General features: G+C 41.5%; 1 protein-coding gene and 1 long non-coding RNA gene across 3 annotated transcripts in view; one reads left to right on the top strand and one right to left on the bottom strand.

Moving 5' to 3' along the window:
* The window catches only part of LOC140519294 (uncharacterized), a 53,080-nt gene extending 39,626 nt beyond the window's left edge, over nucleotides 1–13,454 (bottom strand). The window contains exon 1 of the long non-coding RNA XR_011972162.1: nucleotides 13,142–13,454. This is a non-coding gene — a long non-coding RNA (uncharacterized lncRNA). The remainder of the gene's footprint in view (nucleotides 1–13,141) is intronic.
* CBLN1 (cerebellin 1 precursor) lies at nucleotides 13,454–17,587 on the top strand. Of its 2 annotated transcripts, XR_011972159.1 has the most exons (4): nucleotides 13,454–14,290; nucleotides 14,428–14,547; nucleotides 15,826–16,172; nucleotides 16,956–17,587. XR_011972159.1 is itself a non-coding variant. In XM_072632158.1 (3 exons), exons 1-3 carry the CDS (start codon nucleotides 14,027–14,029, stop codon nucleotides 16,021–16,023), a joined length of 582 nt encoding a protein of 193 aa, XP_072488259.1. In that variant the 5' UTR covers nucleotides 13,454–14,026; the 3' UTR covers nucleotides 16,024–17,587. The 2 variants fall into 2 exon arrangements, 1 of the variants encoding a protein (XP_072488259.1); XM_072632158.1 differs by having other exon boundaries at nucleotides 15,826–17,587.
* The last annotated feature ends 484 nt before the right edge of the window (nucleotides 17,588–18,071 follow it).

The raw sequence follows: 18,071 nt of genomic DNA, 5'->3' as shown, positions 1-18,071 counted from the left end.
ATAAGGGCAGAGGTGGGAGACAGAACACAGAGTTAAAGAAGAGCAAGTATGCCACTATGGCTGAACAAGAGAGTGCATGAAAGGAAACAATACACAGATAGCCTGAAAGGCAGTTTAGTGCCATATTGGGAAAAGTTTAAAAGATAAGTTGGGGAGTTTGTATTTTATCTGAGGGACAAATAAGGAGCCACCCTCATCCAGAGGCAATAGGGAAGCAAGACGGCCATCAGCTTCATTTAGGTGTTTATCACCACTTGCTTGGTATTATAATAGTTTCCCAACTGCTTTCCACAAAGTTGCCAAAATAACCTTCCTAAGGCTTCTAGTGGCTGACAATGTCACTCTCCTGTTCAGAAATCTTCAATGGCTCCCTGTTGCCTCTAAGAGACTATATAACGTGATTCAAGGCCCTCGAGAATCTGGTTACACTCTATCTTTACAGTCTTATTCAAAACAAAACCAAACCCTGTCCTTAACCTGCTTTTACCTGGTAGCCAAGCTGAACTGCTACTTACTCAGAAATGCTGCTTCCAAGCATTTGCACATATCTTCTCTCCCCTGGGCTTGGAATGCCCTGCTTTTTCACTGAACCTTTCACACTCTGTTCAGCTCAAGTGCTACCTGTCTCTTGTGAAACTTTCTCTGACTTCCCCAAATATAAATGTTCTGTCTTTTCTTAAAAATTCCTTAAGTACTTTATATGGACTTTCCTTTGTCCTACTTACTACTTACTTTGAGTGTATGGGTATGTCTATTTTATATGCGTGTGTGTATGTGTGTGTGTGTGTGTATTATATGTGTGTATAATACACACATACATATATATCCTACTGTCCTTCTCCTCCCACCCCCAACCCCCACCATAGAATAGATGCTCCCTGAACTGTAGACTGCTTTTGTTTTTGTCTCTGAGGTCTCTGAATGCCATATACAAAATAGAAGCTTAATAAAATGTTTGAGTTGAATTGAAATACCTTTTCACCTTGGACAATAACTGAACTTGGGGTTCAATTTGCTTACGTGTTAATTTAAATGAGGGAATTGGATGAGATTAGCTGTCATCTGCTGATCCTAAATTCTATGATTTTCTGTGCAGCTTGCAAGTTCCAGAAGAGAGGAAGAAATTCTAATAGACTTAAGTGCTGCTTTTACATTATTTTATGAAAGCATTGCTTTTCTAAAGGTACCTAAGTAAACTGGGTATATAAAATGCATTTTAAAAGGGTATTTACTTGGTAATTGCCTAAAATGGTCAAGAAATTAAATTTTAGTAGAAATACTTCAGTGGGCAATAATAAAAAGGAAATTAGGAACCCCTGAATATTTCATATCTTCTTGATGTGAAACTAAGGTAGAAATTTAATATAACAAGTTCTATATCTAGGATGTAAATGTGAATAACACACTTAAACCTCCACATTTATTTTATTTTAAGGAAATATGTCCTAACCAGAAACTCCATTATATAAAAAGAAACTACCCTATTAGTCTGCCATAAGGTCATTGCTTCTGACTAATAAAACATACCTTTTTTCCATCTCCAGGGGAATATCTTGGCACTCACCACATTTAAGCACTAAAATGTATCTTCCCTAAACTATCTGGTAATATTCCTGAACTTGTGAATTTAAGAGAATACAAAATATCTTTTTGGTTTCAGTGTGAAATGTATACTATAAAGAAAAAGGATTCAAAATAATCAAGTGAATTTCTTCACATATATGGTAATCCTTGGAAAAAGTTCTTCAGGGCTAGGTAACTGGGCTTGTAATGTGTTTGTTGTTGTTGTTTCTTCTGTATGGTAACAGGAAAAAAAGCAGGGTTTGGGGCTATTTCTTAAAACTGCAATAGTTAAATTAATCTTAAAGAGATTACTAAATGTTCTCCCCTTAAGCTCTAATACAATGCTGTGAACACACCTTATAGGCAAAAGTCATCTTATACAACGTGAAGTCTCAGCATTGTATAATGCTTCTAGTTTAAACGAATACTGTCACCATAATAAAAAGAAAAAATAATAACATATATAGAGGATTTAGAGTAAAGAATTAAGAGAGAGAATGTTTCCAATTATGTTTATGTAAATAAAACTGGGAGAGATATGTGAAAAAAAGAAAAAGCGTGAGTATGTATCTCTATCTATATGTATATGTCTTCATAAGAATGGGAATTGAGGTTCCAGAAAGAATAATATATTAATGTGTGTATATATGTATATATGTATGTATGTATGCATATATCTATATATATGTATAGGTATATGTGTGTATATACACACATAACTATACATACATACATACATACTATATATACATCCACGTAAACTTCTCAGGACTTTTTGCTACAAGGTCACAAAGAATCCTGGGACTTTTCAGTGGGTGCAAGACAACTAAACACATGAAAGCAAAATGGAAGTTCCTGAATTTCCAATTTCTGTTCATCCAAACCTTCTCCCAATTAGCAAGTGTAAAAATTAAATAGAAAGGACAAGGGGAACTTAAAAATAAAACAAAAAATTTGTTCTCAAATTTTTTTTTAAAAGCCCTGTTTGGACATAGTATAATGATTCAGTGTGTTAGCTTCCTTTATCTTTCATCTGAAGTTCACAAATTTAAGTTTTTAGATACATGTCAAATATAAAAAGGAAACCACAACACTAAATTTATAATAAATAATTAGCCTGACTTGGTGGTGCATAGCTATAGTCCCTTTTACTGGAAAAGCTGAGGTTGGTGACAATGGAGCTCAGAGTTCTGAGCTGCAGTGGGTACAGCCAATTGTGTGTCTACACTAAATCCTATCTCAATATAGTGGTGGTGTGGTACTGCTGGGGCACCAGGCTGCCTAAAGAGGAATGATTCTTTCCAGGTCAGAAACAGAGCAAGTCAAAGATCCTGTCATGAGGCATGGCCCTCGAGAGGCCTAGGCACTTCCAGGCTAGTCAAATTAAGAAGAATAACTCTCAAACAAATAAACACAAATAATGAATTGCTTGATTAAATCCCATAATGGGAATATAAAATATTCAATTATGTACATAACAACTTACAAGTGCCAAACTGAAAACAACCAAAAATTAATCATTTATCACTTCTATGTTCTTGAAAACTCTATTTCCAGTAACCCAGGTTCACAACCTAGCAGTCCCCTTCCCCACCTGCCACCAGTTTTTAAGTCTTGTCCATTCTGCCTCAAAGACATCTCTCATATCCATCTCCTTTCCCTCCACTCAGAACCACCAACCTTGGTTCAGGTCTTGATCATCTCTTATCTGAATGATTGCAATTGTCCCCCAAAGAGGCCTCTCCTGCAGGGTTGCTCCCCTCTCCAACCCAGCCTCCACATGGCTGCCCAAATAACTTGCACAGATCTGACTGTATCTCTCTTCTTCATAAAAATCTTCAGCAGCTTCATATTACCTTTAGTATAGGATAACATTAAAGCCTTATACAATTTGGCTCCAGCTACTTTTATAGACATTTCATATCACTCCTCATGCAGTCTGTATTTCAGCTATACTGGCCAACTTGTTCTTCTCCCTCTAGGCCATTACATCTCCCTCTCTGTGCCTTTACACAGATTGCACCTCAGGCCTGGAATACACCCCCTCTTCACTTCCTCTATGTAGCATCCTCAGCTTTCATCAATGTTCAGCTCATCTGAATCTTCTTGTATGGTACCTAGCCTAATCTCATTCAGTTGTTAGTGCTCTCTTCCTTTTGAAATTACTTCCTGTTTATCTGTGTACATGTTGCATACAAACACAATGGCACAGGCTAGCAAGCTGACTTTGGGGTCAGGAAGACTAGATTTCTGTCCTGCCCCCCTCCCTCCCTCCCTCCCTCCCTCCCTCCCTCCCTTCTCTCTCTCTCTCTCTCTCTCTCTCTCTCTCTCTCTCTCTCTCTCTCTCTCTCTCTCTCTCTCTCTCTCTCTCACACACACACACACACACACACACACACACACACACACACTAGCTATTTGACCTTGGGCAGCTCACTTAATCTTTTGGTGCCACAGACAAACCTCCATGAATACAAATTATAGATAAGCTGCTGATCTGCATTGGTGGAAGTTTGTAAATTGAAGGCTTACTACTTTGGTGAAATCACAGGTATACACACACACACACACACAATACATATACACATATATAATACACACACACATACATATATCATGCTGTTTCTCTGGCTAAGTTCCTCATAACTTCCCTAGTAGAATATAAGCTTCTTGAAGGAAGCTGCTATTTTGTTCTTGCCTTTATATTTCCAGTGTCTCACAGAGTTCCTGGCACATAATAGGGACTTAATACTTACTGACTGATGTAGGAATTTAAGTACCTGTTGGATGATGTCTATGGTTATTGTTTTGTCACTAACTAGCTCCTCAGTTGAAAACATATTGACTCTTTTAATTGTGCTAACTTTATAGCTATCAGTACTTAACCTGCCGGTGATCTTGGTTGCAAAATAAGGTAGTGAACAAGTAATAATCATTCCAGCCAACAGATATGTAATTATATTTCATTTCAGTAATAAAATAAAGGTCCATAGTATAATGATCATTTTTGATAATAAACCAAATTTCCTATGGCTATAACTGTAGGAAAGAATGTATTACAAGTTTGAGAAATTATGCCAAAATTTTCATATTTAAGCTGTCATTAGAATTTATATATGAAAACCAGAAGTGTCTCTACATGGATGTATGTATCTAAATACAAGAAGATTCAAAATCTTAAGTTTAATAGAAAAATTTCATAATTGGAAAGTTCAATATTCTTTTACTAGAGATAGTATAGTTAGAATGCAAATCTGAGTTTTGCTACATTTAACTTCTAAATCAAATAAAGTCAGTTTCAATTGAACTCATATGTGATTATAAAAAAAGGGTGAGTTTTTAAAATCTTGGAAAAATAGTTCTAATCTCTGTCATCTACTAAGGGGTGGCAGCACAGTATAGAGTGGAGGTAAATGTACTTCAAGTCAGGAAACCTATGTTCTAGCTTTGGCTCCATCACTAACCAGAAGAAAGTCACTTACCCTTTTCCTCACTGATTTTGGGGTTTTGAATTAGATCTTGTCTAAGGTTGCTTCTAGATCTAAGTCTCATGGGCTCTATGATTCTATTTCTTGCAGAACATGTGTATATTAGCTCAGCATACCATATGTGTATTGTTATTATATATTATTACACATTATTTATAATATATTATATATACCATGTACATATAATATATACATATATGGGCATATATACGTATTATAAGCTCAGCATACCACTCCCAACAAAGTATAAAGGTCTTAAAGTCATCAATACCTACATACTGGAATGAGATCCCATAAACAACAAAGGCCAAAAGAAGTGATCTGTGAGATAAAAATTCTTCAAATCCAGATTGTCCATTAGTTGCTCAAAACTATTATGCTGCTTTAAGTTTTTATAACTAGTTGAAAAAGAAAAAAAAGCAAGTCAGCCAATCATGTTGTAACTGTATGACAATAAAAATGTGATTTTTTTTCACCTGAATTCAGAGTAAAATGACTCATTCTGATGCTACTAATAGCTTAATGTTCACAGATTTTATTTTCCTTCAGGAACACAAATATTGCCTTCCTAATTATAACAAAAGTCTCTCGAAGGAACGAATTAGGCCATGCATGTTTTTCCTTTATTGTTTTCAACACAGGATTGGGCACATAATGGTACATAATTTGACATTATTTTAGACAATCATAATAAAATGCATATAATTTTTGAGCAAATGTGAAAATAAATCTTTGAAACTTAACCAAATCAGGAAGAAGTTCTGCTGCTGCTTCTCCTTCTGTTTCTCCAAGACCAAGAAGGAAATTCACCTTGCTTTCCTTTCCATCACTGCTATGAAGGTAAAGGCTGCTTTCATTAGAGGAAAGAAAAAGCACATGTGCTACCTGGGATCAGAGGTCTTCATCTAACTCTGTGGGCACAACTGACATTGTCGAGGCTCCACAGCTGCTCTACCCTCTCTGGCCATGAGAAGGAAGATCACCAAGCAGATACAGTATGTGATTTCAGTTCAGATTATGGAGAACCACCAATCTCCAGACTTTGGTGGACTTTACTTACTTTCTAATTTGGACATCCCAAATTCCCAGCAGCTCCACCCCCACATCCTCTGTATTTTTCTCAAATGTTGTTTCTCTCTCCATCAAGTAGCCTTGTTATCACAGGACTAAGGAGAATGTGGGCCCATTAACTGGTACTTTTTCTCAGAGTTATAACTAGAAATCTAGGCAAATAAAATTGAGGTATATTTATGTATTAGAGGAAAGAGTTAGTGCAGCTGTAATCGTGGGCTGGTAGCTAGGTTCCCAGTACATCCCTTGTCTCCTTCCTAGACTGTAACACAAGTTTGTAACCTCATAGTCATCCTTAACTTTTCCCTTTCCCTTGTTCACTGTTTTGCCCCTATTCCAATCTAATCTTTTATAGATTATAAATACCCCAATCTAGTCTTTCATAGCTCTATAACACCTCTGGAATCTGTTCCTGTCTCTGTATCTCAGATGTCCACATTCTATTTACTGGTCTCATACTGTCTTTGTCCTTTCCTGTCCATCCTTCACAAAGCTGCCCAAATCTAACCATATTACTCCTCTGAGTAAAGTCTTTGGTGACTCTCTTGCTTCTATGTCAAAATACACATTTCTTGGCCGGATTCTACAATATGTCTCTTTTCCAGATATATTTCTCATGAATCCTCTTCATCTATTTTATGTTTAAGCCAAACTGGACTACCATTAGGTAGACACTACACCACTCACTTGAAAGAATTATTTATTGCTGCCTCACTTAAATCCAATTTACTTGCAAGTCATGGCATCACCTTCCTGATGTCACGGTCCTCTTCAAGAATGAAGGACAAACAACAACATGTTTGCTCATGATTGCAATGAATTCCTTCTTCACAGATCCACATGGGTGCCATCTCCTTTGGGAAGTCTCATCTAAATTATTTGAATTTTTAGTGCTCTCTCTTTCCTTAAACTACTTTGCATTTATTTAGCTGTGTACACATAGCATTCCCCCATTAAATTCCTTGAGATCAGTGACTGGGTTTGGGGTTGTTTTGGGGGTCTTTATATCCCTATCACTTGGCACACAGTAGGTATTTAGTAACTGCCAAATAGAACAAAAATTTAGCTTTGCTAAAATAAAGTCAGGTCAACAACAGTGGGGTATACACAGGGTGTTCCAAAAGTCTTAGTGCAATTTAAAGCTATTATTTAGCAAGATAATATTAATAATAACAAGTATTATCATTATTATAGCTATTATTATTATGTTACTAAATTCTTTATACTTGGAGTGTGATTTCATTAGTGTGAGAAGTCCCTCCAATTGCCACAGATCAAAACCCTTCCATGCCCACTCATCCTTGCAATTTTTGTTAAACAGTCCAAAAATGATCTATCCAACTTATGGGAAACTTTCTTTAGTAATTTTAATATTTAGTGTGTACCAGCTCAAGCTATTTTTTCTTTCTTTCTCTTGATATATAAATTGCCTTTTCTAGTTATATATGTTTTTAAAGATACCTTTCTACTACTACTTTTGAGCACATCATCTTCTAACAAGGGTGCTAAGCCTGAGCATGTGGCCTGCTATGTATGCCCTTCTGGTGAGCAACATATTCCAACCTCTTACTAAAGGACATGAATAGCGGAAAAGGTCTGCCTTCTCTATTCATAGGCCAGAACTCATCTGGAACCAACCCAAGTCAGTTGTGTACTTTCAGCAAGGGATAGAGGGGTAGAGAAGTATTTTTCTTCCTCCTTCAGCTGCAGCAACCAAGGTGGCTCACAGTGAGAACACTGCAATGATGATCAACATGTGCTTGCCTAGATAAGTCTGAGATAGAGTTTCATGTCCGTTACTGCCTCTTTTACTTTGTCTTTCTTACCCTGAGCATAGGTCACTGAAAAGTGATTTTTAGAGTTGGGCATTTTTAACCTTGGTGGTATCCCCGCAAAGTGCGAGAGTAAGAGGTTGGTATCCCCTAGCAGCCTAGCCTGCATTCAGAGCTGATACCATTTACTGGAAGAACCCCTACTTGTGTCAAGGACGATAATCTAAGGGTCCCATGAGGGACTTAAAGGGGTTAATTTCCATCAAACGCATCCCTGAGAGGGGGTCCCTTATCAGAAATGGGCTTTGGACTTACATGAAACCCACACTGGAGTTTAACCCCTAAAACGAATGAAAAGGCATTTACTACTTTCCATATGCAAAGCATTATGCTGGGGATACACAGAAATAAGAGAGTACTTGTTTCAAAATGTTCACATTCTCATATAGAGAGATAACACATATAGGGAGGGGGCAGGGTTTTAGCTGCAAGTCATATGGAAAGGCCCTGTAGTCCTTAGGGAACAATGGCAAAGCAGAAGATAATGCATCTTCTTTATGATCACTTCCGTTGATGACTATGAGGACTCTGCTAGAAGCAGGACCATTTGTGTTGGAGGATACTGCGATTCTGATAGCTCTTAGACAGTCCATCCTGGGCTGTCTCCACTGGACTCTGAGAGGAGATGGTAGTCAAAATGGTAGTTTGACTAGCCTGGCATGTACCACCACATGTCTTTCTCTAAGAATTTCTTTTTTTAAAATTTCTTTTATTTTTTATTTATTTTTAACACAGTTTATAACAGAGAAAGCAATTCAAACTTTTGGTCAGGTGATACTTCTTTTTAAAGCATTTACAATATGGACCACAAAAGGATTTTTTTTTAAACATTAACCAACTGAGACACAAATAATATTTATGTTGCTAACTTCACAAGCTCTTGCTTGACCTAATTGTCTCCACAGTATTACTATCTCTTAGAATTTCTTGCTGCTTCAGCTAGGATGACTTGCCTGTCCTTGTCCATGTCAGTTGGCCAGCAGGTGGTCATGGTGACTGTGGGAATAGTGGGCCCCCTCTGCAAAGGGCTTACTCCCCTGGATTAGATAATAACTAGGCTGGAATTAGGGCTGATGATCTTGGGCGTGCTGCTATTGGTTATACTCCTGGGCCTACCTGCCCAGGACTGGCTTTTGGTTGGCAGTTGGAGCTGGTAGTTTTGAGAATTATGATTTCTTCTCACTCTCTAGTTCATTTCTTTAGGAAGAATCTTAGTAATGTTTTCACTGTTTGGACTTACTTTAGTATTCTGAATTAGTACAATTACCAGGCATTTTCCCAAGATACCAACACATCCTAAGCAGGATATAAGCAGGATTATAGGTTAAAATTTAATTTTCACGGGGCTTTTCCCCTATTATTACTTGCAAGACAAAGGTTTAGTAAGAACAATTACTTAAAAGTAGCTTTCAAATACTCTAATATTACATGTTGATCTTATAAGAGACAAGCACACCACACAGTTTATTAAAAGCTATGATATTTTTTCTCCACACTTATTAAACTGTTTATACTTTACAGTTAATTTATGAGGATTCAACTTTTCACTAGTAATTTTATTGCATTCATAGAATTTCCTGCCACTGCGCTAACAGAAAGCAAAGAGTAAAAATTTATTAAAAAAAAAAAACCTACCCCATTTATTCCTTGTGAAAAAAATGATGTTTCTTGGGATACCTTTTCCCCAAATGTTAGTATCCCCACAGATCATAAACACTGTCACCATTTATTTGGGAAGTATCAAGTCTACTTTTGAGCTCAATCTTTTAGGCTGTATACCTAACACAAATAATTTTTCTTTTCTATTAAAAAAAAGTGTTAGTTGGAATACTCAAAAGGCTAATGAAAGATACACTAAGCAGCAAAAGGACCTGCAGTCCCATTTTTAAAAATAATCAATAAGCCAATCTAAACTACATGGGAGAGAAAGGAAACCTTTTCTTTAAACTTTTGATAATAAAAAATTCTGCATGAAGAGAAAAATTATCAACAAGATATTTTCTCTTTTACTTGAATGTCGTCCACTTTAGTAACCTCTTCAGATAAAAGTTCTGCTAAGGAGACTTAAGACAATATATGCAAAATACTCCTATTTTGAATATATTGAAGACCTATATTTTTTCTGAATAGAGCTAAGAAAAAGAATGTCTGAATGATATATTTTAAAAAAAAACAAGCCTTTGTTCTTTAATAGAAAATGATAGAATTCAGTTTTAGCATCATTAAAACATTTGGTTATAGAAATAGGGAACTATAGGTGTGGTACCCTATACAATGCCAGATTTTTTGATATGTTGGTAAGTTTTGATGAACTGTATTCTTCTTCCGGCTCCCTCCTTTTATTCTTTGTTATAAAAATGGTTTTTTGGAAAGGTTCAGGGAGAATTCAATTGAAAATTTAATTGATATAAAAAAAAAGACAGCACTAGAAGTTTAAGGGAAAAATTGATTACTATGAGCTTAAACCTTTTCTTTAATAAGGAACCAGAATTTACCATTAATGCGATCTATTTTAAATAAGAGTGAGTTTTAAAAATTGTTCTTTTTGTTTTACAAGATCATTTTACAATGACAATTTTTACCTAAAATAAACAACATAAAGATAGAATTTAAAGTATAAGAATCCACATTTATATATTTACAAAGCAGTATATTATTACCCCTACTTCAACCCGGGGAAGTTAAGTGACTTGCCAAGCCACATACCCAGGAAGTGATTGAGCCAGGATCAGTTCTCCTGATTAAATCCAGAACTTAATTCAGATCTACATCACCCTGCTTTTAACACAGATGAACAATGGCTACTAAAAAGCCAGTCCTGGGGACAAAGTGCCCTCCAAAAAGGAATTATAGTCTCATCCCCTCTTTTGTGTGGCTTCTCTCCCATGACTCTTATTCATAGGATGAACCTAAACACTATGTTTTAAATGAACTTGGATCCCTGAAATTCTAAATTTATTATTATCTGATAGAATTGTCTCCTTTCAATTTTCTGGAAGAAAATGAAATAAAAACTAGAAACTGTACTTGTGAGGGCTTTTGAACCAAGAGCAAAGGAAATGGAATCCTGTTTGGTGCATTGAGAACCTCAAAGATTCCACTGAAGTTTAACAAAAGGATGGGTTTGTTTCATATTCTAAATCAAAATATCCCTTCTTCCAGATTTAATCCTCTAACTCCCCAAAGCAGTTGAATTTCAGTAGCAGTATTGCCATATTATGAAAGTAACATGAAATGAAAAGCATTTTAATCAATCATCTTCATGTCTGTATCAAAATAGTTGTTAAAGTAATTTCTAAAAATTCACTACCGTGAATCACTGCTACAACAATAACAAAAAAAAAAATCCCTCTCCTGGTAACCATCCTTTTCCTCATAAGCTCTGTGATAAGTCTTCTGGCTTTAGGATACACATAACATCCTTCACTGGGCCTATGTTTAAAGCTGTTTCACAGAAACCTGCCAGAGCTTACACTGTGATGATAGAGTTTATGAGAACCAATGCTCATCTCCACCATAGGATGAAGCATAGGAATTGGCGAAGGTCTTTATAAGGGGTCAAGTTTAGAGAAATTATTTTTTTCTGTATTCATGATTACAAATGAGTGTGTGAGTGTGTGTAAGAGAGAGGGGAAAGAAGGAAAGGGCACGTCCTCTACTAAGAATTTTGGAAGATATTTGCTTAAACATCCTTCCCTTCTTGCCTTTACGGCAGCCCAAGACAATTTTATGTACGATGGCAGGAAACTGATAGAGAATATGATGCTCCAATCTTCTCTACAGGTCAATAGATATTCAATTTTAGTGCTGCCAAAACCACATTACTCTGAATATACTTGAAAGTTCAGGTGTCCCAAATTTGTACACTATAGGATTAAATAAGGATATGTAATAGCTGCTAAAAATATTCTGTGACCAGCTTGAAGAAATTCTGGTTTCTAACAAGCATAGATGTTTAACCAAATATGCATTTTCCACACACTTATGATGGATAGCTAATGTCCTTTTCTTAATTAATTACATGTTTATCATTAGGGCTAGGTTGGAATTGGGAAGGAAGATATGGAGACTAAAAATACAATCCTTTGTGCCCACCTTCCAGGAGAACAAAGGATAAGGGTCTGCAAAAGAAATACCTCTCAGGGTGCTATAGAAACCAAATCCATTAAAGCTAGTGAGTCTTCCAGGCGATAGCATTCAAACATCAAGAACGAATTGGGGACTCAGGGATTAAAGTTCCTCAGACCCCATGAACTAATAAACTACAATTTATGGTTATCCATATGTGCCTAAGATATTATAGACATCACATTGTTTGAAAATATCGTTTTAGAAACTGTATCCTTTCTCCTCAACCACTTAACACCGTCAATGGGGGCCCTGAGATTCACAAGAACTGTAACCTAACAGGTTTTCCACAGTAGGCTGGTCCTACGTTGGGGGCTGAGAACCGAGTTAGGATTTAGCTCCGTCCTTTTCTCTAAATGTTTCTCAGCAACACTGGGCTAAGAAGAAGGGTTATTACGTAGGGGTAGAAATGCCACGCCTGTGTCATATACAGAGGGTGTGTGCGTCCGGGGAAGGCACAGCAAAGAGACCCCGGGTTGCTCCAAGTCGGGGCTGCGCAGGCGGTGCCGCCTCCAAAGAGACCTAGGCGTTGGCTGGGTCTACGTTAGTTTTGGGCGCTAAATAGCGCGGACAGTGCAGAAGGCAGTCTAGGAACTGGTTGTGACTTTGGTGTCCCAAAATCTACAATCTATTATACAAAATCTAACACGCTAGCGGAGCTCAATAACCTTGACTGTCCTTAATGGGGAAAGCTGAGCAACTTCTCTTCCCAAGTCCCGCACAGCAGGTCGCCCAGACTAGGAGGAGCTTCCTAGCAGACCCCGCCCTCCACCCGGCCGCCCCGGGAACACGTGGCCTCCTTCGGGGGCAGGCCGAGAGGAGGGCTCCGCCCCTTGAAGCCTTCCGCGCAGGCGCCGACACGCCCCGGCCCCGTACGCCGCGGCGTACACGCTCCGCCACATCCCTCCCACTTGTAATCAACACCAACCTCACAGCCCCCGGCTGAGTCCCCTGTACGCCTCGGCGTCCTCCCAGAGGCTTACTTTGCTAAGCCAATCCGGCGGGAGCCCGTCCCTCTCCCACCTCCCAGCTGAGGTGAAGCCTGCGCCGCCCCCCTACCTGTAAGCCGGGCGAGAGCGGTGGGCGGGGGCTGAGCGGGGAAAGGAAGGGACGGATGGGGCGGAGGAGGAGGGCAGCAGTGGTGATCCGCTCAGCCCGCAGCCCGAACCGGCAACTGGCGACGGTTGATATAGTTAGGGCTGGCTGGCGGGTAGTCGCGTGCTCCCTCATCCAGGCTTCCCCCCAAGCCCTCCCTTTCTCTTTTCCTTCACTCCCTTGGTCGGTTCCGGGACCCGAGCTCTAGCAAGGATGCCGCGCGCCACCTGCCTCGGCGCCCCTAATAACCACAGCTCCCCTGGTCAGGTGGCTGTGCGCGGACCGCTCAGTCATTGGTTGGGGCGGAAGCGAGGCGCTGCGAGATTGGCTGAAGGGAGGGGCCTCAGGCTGGGGCTGGGCGGAGCAACACGGAGAGGGCCGACGTTCCGGGGGGAGGGGAAGAGGGAGAGGAGGGGCCAAGAAGGCGGGGCTTGAGACCAGCGGTCCGCGCCTTTGTGCTCAGCGCGCGCTCAGCTCCGCCCGGGCTCCGGCTGCAGCGCCGGCTGCATCAATAATTCAGATCGGCGGCAGCGGCGGGAGCGGGAGCCGGAGCCGGGCGAGAGCTACCCAGGCGGCGGAGAACGGCTATGCATCCAAAGACTGCCGCGCAGCCCCGACCGCTGGCAGGGCGCTCCTGAGGGCCCCAGGAGCTGGGGTCGAGTTTGGGAAGGTTGCAAAAGGAGTGAGCGGCAGTTTGCGAAGCAGAGCCGGGGAGGAGAGCTGCGGGCGCAAAGCTACAAGCGAAGCAGAGTGAAGGGGAGGAGAACAAGCAGCCCCAGCGCGGGAGGGGGGCGGGGGGGCGCGGACAGACAGCCCCGGGGTGGGGGGGGTGGGGAGGGCTCCGGAGAGATGGTGGGCGCCCTGGAGCTGCTGCTGCTCGGTGCAGCTTGGTTGGCTGGGCCGGCTCAGGGGCAGAATGAGACGGAGCCCATCGTGCTGGAGGGCAAGTGCCTGGTGGTCTGCGATTCCAACCCCACGTCCGATCCCACGGGCACTGCGCTGGGAATTTCCGTGCGCTCTGGAAGCGCCAAGGTGGCTTTCTCCGCCATTCGGAGCACTAATCACGAGCCGTCAGAAATGAGCAACCGCACGATGATCATTTACTTTGACCAGGTGAGTGGCTCCTGCTGTCTGGTAGCTCCAGCCTCTGCACTAGGGAACTCGGGTAGGAGGGCGCCCTGTCCTGCAGCTTTCTGGAGCCTGACGTTTTTCTCTTCCCACTCCCAATTCCCATCCCTGTCCTTTTGTAGGTACTAGTGAACATCGGGAATAACTTCGACCCGGAGCGAAGCACTTTTATCTCCCCACGGAAAGGGATTTACAGTTTTAACTTCCACGTGGTGAAAGTCTACAACAGACAGACCATCCAGGTCAGCCCCTGGCACTCCTGACCCCAGGAGACCCTTGGGAACAGGCTCTTTAGGGCTGAGAGGGACTGAGGAGGACTGTGTGGTGGGGCTTCGGTGTTTAGATGGAGGGGCTGGGTGCGTTTCCATCTTCTTGGATAGTTGTGTAGGAAGCCAGGAGTGCTCGGGAGCTTCTCAGCTTCCAGCTTCCCTGCCCCTTACCTCCTCTGGTGCCCTGTTTCGGGGAGGGATTCCCAATCCAGCTTGCATCCTCAGGCTCAACAGTTATCTCCTCGCTTGTTGCCCTATGCTTTGGACTGCTAGGCTCAATAGAGATTGATGGCTGAACGCGCGTTCAGCACCAAGGACAGGATCCGGGCTAGCAGGATTTCCCTTGTTCCTTTAAGCTAGCTGCTTTAGTCAGGAATCTTAAACTGGGGTGCTGCGGGGCTGAATGATTTCTGTCGTCGCCTGCCTGACTCTTTAGTTCTCCCAAGCTAATGAGGATCTTTGATCTTCACGAGAAAAAGTCAGGAGGTGGAAACACCAGTCCTGGGCATGTCGAATATCTACCTGCCTATGGAAAACAAGAACCCAGTACATGGTTATCACCTGTGTGCCTAATGGGAGAACTGAGTTCTTGGATTTAGGGACAAGGAGAGGAACACAGTCCAAAAGAAACATTTTTAAGCAGCCGAGAGCTGCTTTCTGGTTCAAGGATACCAGGAGCCCAAGGGTTCTAGGGGCACCGGGGTTTGCTATATCAGAGATGTTAGGAAACTACAGTATGACCCGCCCTCTAGAAAGAAGCAGCCAGCAATAGAGACGGCTGAACAGAGCTTTTTCAGTGATGCTGATACTAGGGACACTAACCGCTTTATCCCTGGGCCTCTTACCCTGGGATTCCTGGGTCAGGCTCTGTGACTGCCCTTTCAGATCTGTCTGGTGGCCAATAGAATCTTTTCCGTGCTAAGGTATCACTTATTAAAAAGCTTCAGTAAATGTTCAAATTTACTGTCTTCTTTAGCACACTTGGTTTTAGATACCCGGCAGAGGCTTATCATCCCGAGTTTCTAGCTGCAATCAAATTGTCTGGATGTCTTCCCACCCCTGCCCCTCCCCCCTTTGCCTCCTCTCCCTTCTCCCCCAAGAACAGTGTTAAACTGCAGTTCGACCACCCCTCCCTTCCTCTCTCCTCACTTTTGTGGATATTTCTCCTTGTCCTAGCTGGTTGCTTGGGCTACACCCTCTGCCTACTCAGCTAACCTAACTCAGCTTCTCTTTTTTTTTTCTTGTTTTCAGGTGAGCCTGATGTTAAACGGGTGGCCTGTGATTTCGGCTTTCGCAGGCGACCAGGATGTTACCAGAGAGGCAGCCAGCAACGGAGTCCTAATACAAATGGAGAAGGGAGACCGAGCGTACCTCAAATTGGAGCGAGGGAACTTGATGGGGGGCTGGAAATATTCGACATTCTCTGGATTTCTCGTGTTCCCTCTCTAAGGAACTAACTCATCGCTGGAGCTAAGCGGAGGGAGTGGGAGAGGGAAAACAGAGAGAAGGGGGAGGGAGAAAGAAAGAGGGAGAAGATGTAGAAAAAAAGAAAACGACAAGTGTGGAGAATTTCCTGCGAAGTCCCAGGTTGTAGCCAGGTATAAAGAGCTCTGGACAGCAAACTTTTAAAGTTCACTTATAAAAGAGAAACTAAGCCCCACTTAGATCTGTGTACATCTCTTTTGAAGAATACCATTCCTCTCCCCATTTTGGTAGTCTGTAGTCAAGAAAGAAGCTGCCTTGTGATTGATTTTTTAAAATCTCCAATTGCAACATGCTCTTCCCTACTTCATTATCCCGACCCCAGATTTAGCTAAAAGAAAGGTTGTATTTCAACAGCGTAAGCTACAATAATCCTTTTCGACTTCCCGAACCCACTCAGTGTCCCTCTAACGTTGTTCTTGGCAACTTTTTTCTTTTGGGTTGTTTGTTGGTGGTGGTAGAGTTTTCGTTTTGAGAAGCACTGCTCATCTTAAACTCCACCGAAGAATTAACTACTGGAAGGTTTTTGTTTTTTTTTAAATACACAGATGCCATGGTGAAGGAGAAAAGACTTCCTTGCTGTTGTTGAATGACTGACAGTTAAAAAAAACAAAGGGGGAGGGGGGAGAATAATTTCTTAGTGAAGAACTATTCCCAGTGAAAACTGGCAGAATAGAGCATCTTTGTATTTCTATGTAATATTCTAAGTGATTGTGAACTATTAAGGCTGCTCAATGTTTTGGTCCTTGGTTTGCTCTTGTCGAATGTGTCCCAACTAATGCCAGGAAGTATTATTGACCTTTTACTCTCTTACTCTGTAATATATATGTGAATATCGAGAATTTAATTTGGCTCTAATACAATAAAGTTTAAGTGGGACTTTTATTTTTCTGAAACAGAAAGAAACAGGGTTTTTCAGTGCAACCCTCGAACACTCCTAAGGCTGGAGGTGGGGTCAGGAGGAGAAAGCGGTTCAGAAGCTTAGCTATCTTTAGCGCGCCTAAGTGAAGACTGGTCCAGGAAGTGCTAGCCCAACCGAGCGGGCCTGTTCAACTCGCATAACATTTAAGACGCCCTGCGTCTCTGCGCCAGCCTCGCTTTCTGCTTCCTCGCTGCTTTTACTCGACTTAAAAATTGGCCTACCCTTCCAGTGACAGCGAACGCCCAGACCAGTGGCTGAAGTGCAGTTTGAGAAAGCAGGCGCAGCATCAAAAAAGGAAGATTAGGTTAAATGCGAAACCACCCCGGGGGTCTGTGCTGTCGCTGCCCACCATCTTCTTCTGGATTTTCGGGACTGGATCCGGTGACATTTTATAGCACCCTCTCTGGAATCACCAACCTGTCCACTCTTCTCTCGGTCCGCTGTTCTGATTTGGTTTCCGGTCTTTAAGAGATGTAAAAATGCTTTAATTTTGCAGTACTCAGAGATGACTACTTTTATTAAAAAGGCCCATCCGCGATTCTGACTGTATCTGAATATAATGTCAAAGCAAAAGTCTAATAAACAACTTCATTTGAAGACTAAATGGAAGGCTGGCCGAGTCGGAGGCCTGTGTATGCGGGGCATTCGGGAGGCTTTGGGCCCAGGCTCTGGGAGGGACTAGGGAGATGGTATTGCACCCATGTAAACCCCAGAAATTTCGGAAATGTACAGTAAAACTGTTCTGGGTTCACGCATGATTTCCAGCCCCTCCAGGGTTAAGCGTCTTCTGGTTATCTTTCAGACCCGGGTTTCAGGAAGCAATTTAATTAGCTCCTAGGGGGGAAATTAATAGTAGCATAATAAGCAACCCTTCCTTATTTATTCACGGGTCTTGTCTAGATAATAGTTTCACAAGGCAAATGGGGACTAGACTGAAGCCCAAACCCTGTCCCGAATATCCCCAGCCTAACTGCTTTCTTTTCTCTGTTGCTTGCCTTCTGAAAAGCCTAATGTTTCTGAAAACAGGCAGCCTTCTTCCTACAACTCTTTATCTAGCCCCAAACTGTGTTTAGGGTAGCTGAGTTGGTGACCA

The sequence above is a fragment of the Notamacropus eugenii genome, chromosome 1 (assembly GCF_028372415.1).
Source record: "Notamacropus eugenii isolate mMacEug1 chromosome 1, mMacEug1.pri_v2, whole genome shotgun sequence".
NCBI classification, from domain to species: Eukaryota; Metazoa; Chordata; class Mammalia; order Diprotodontia; family Macropodidae; genus Notamacropus; species Notamacropus eugenii.
This window is presented reverse-complemented; position numbering and strand designations above follow the sequence as displayed.

Excerpts from the sequence above, each read along its gene's own strand:
- CBLN1 (XM_072632158.1), top strand. The coding sequence starts at position 14,027 with ATGGTGGGCGCCCTGGAGCTGCTGCTGCTCGGTGCAGCTTGGTTGGCT. Across the intron at positions 14,291-14,427 it reads TGATCATTTACTTTGACCAG|GTACTAGTGAACATCGGGAA; the intron begins GTGAGTGGCTCC and ends GTCCTTTTGTAG. Across the intron at positions 14,548-15,825 it reads ACAACAGACAGACCATCCAG|GTGAGCCTGATGTTAAACGG; the intron begins GTCAGCCCCTGG and ends TCTTGTTTTCAG.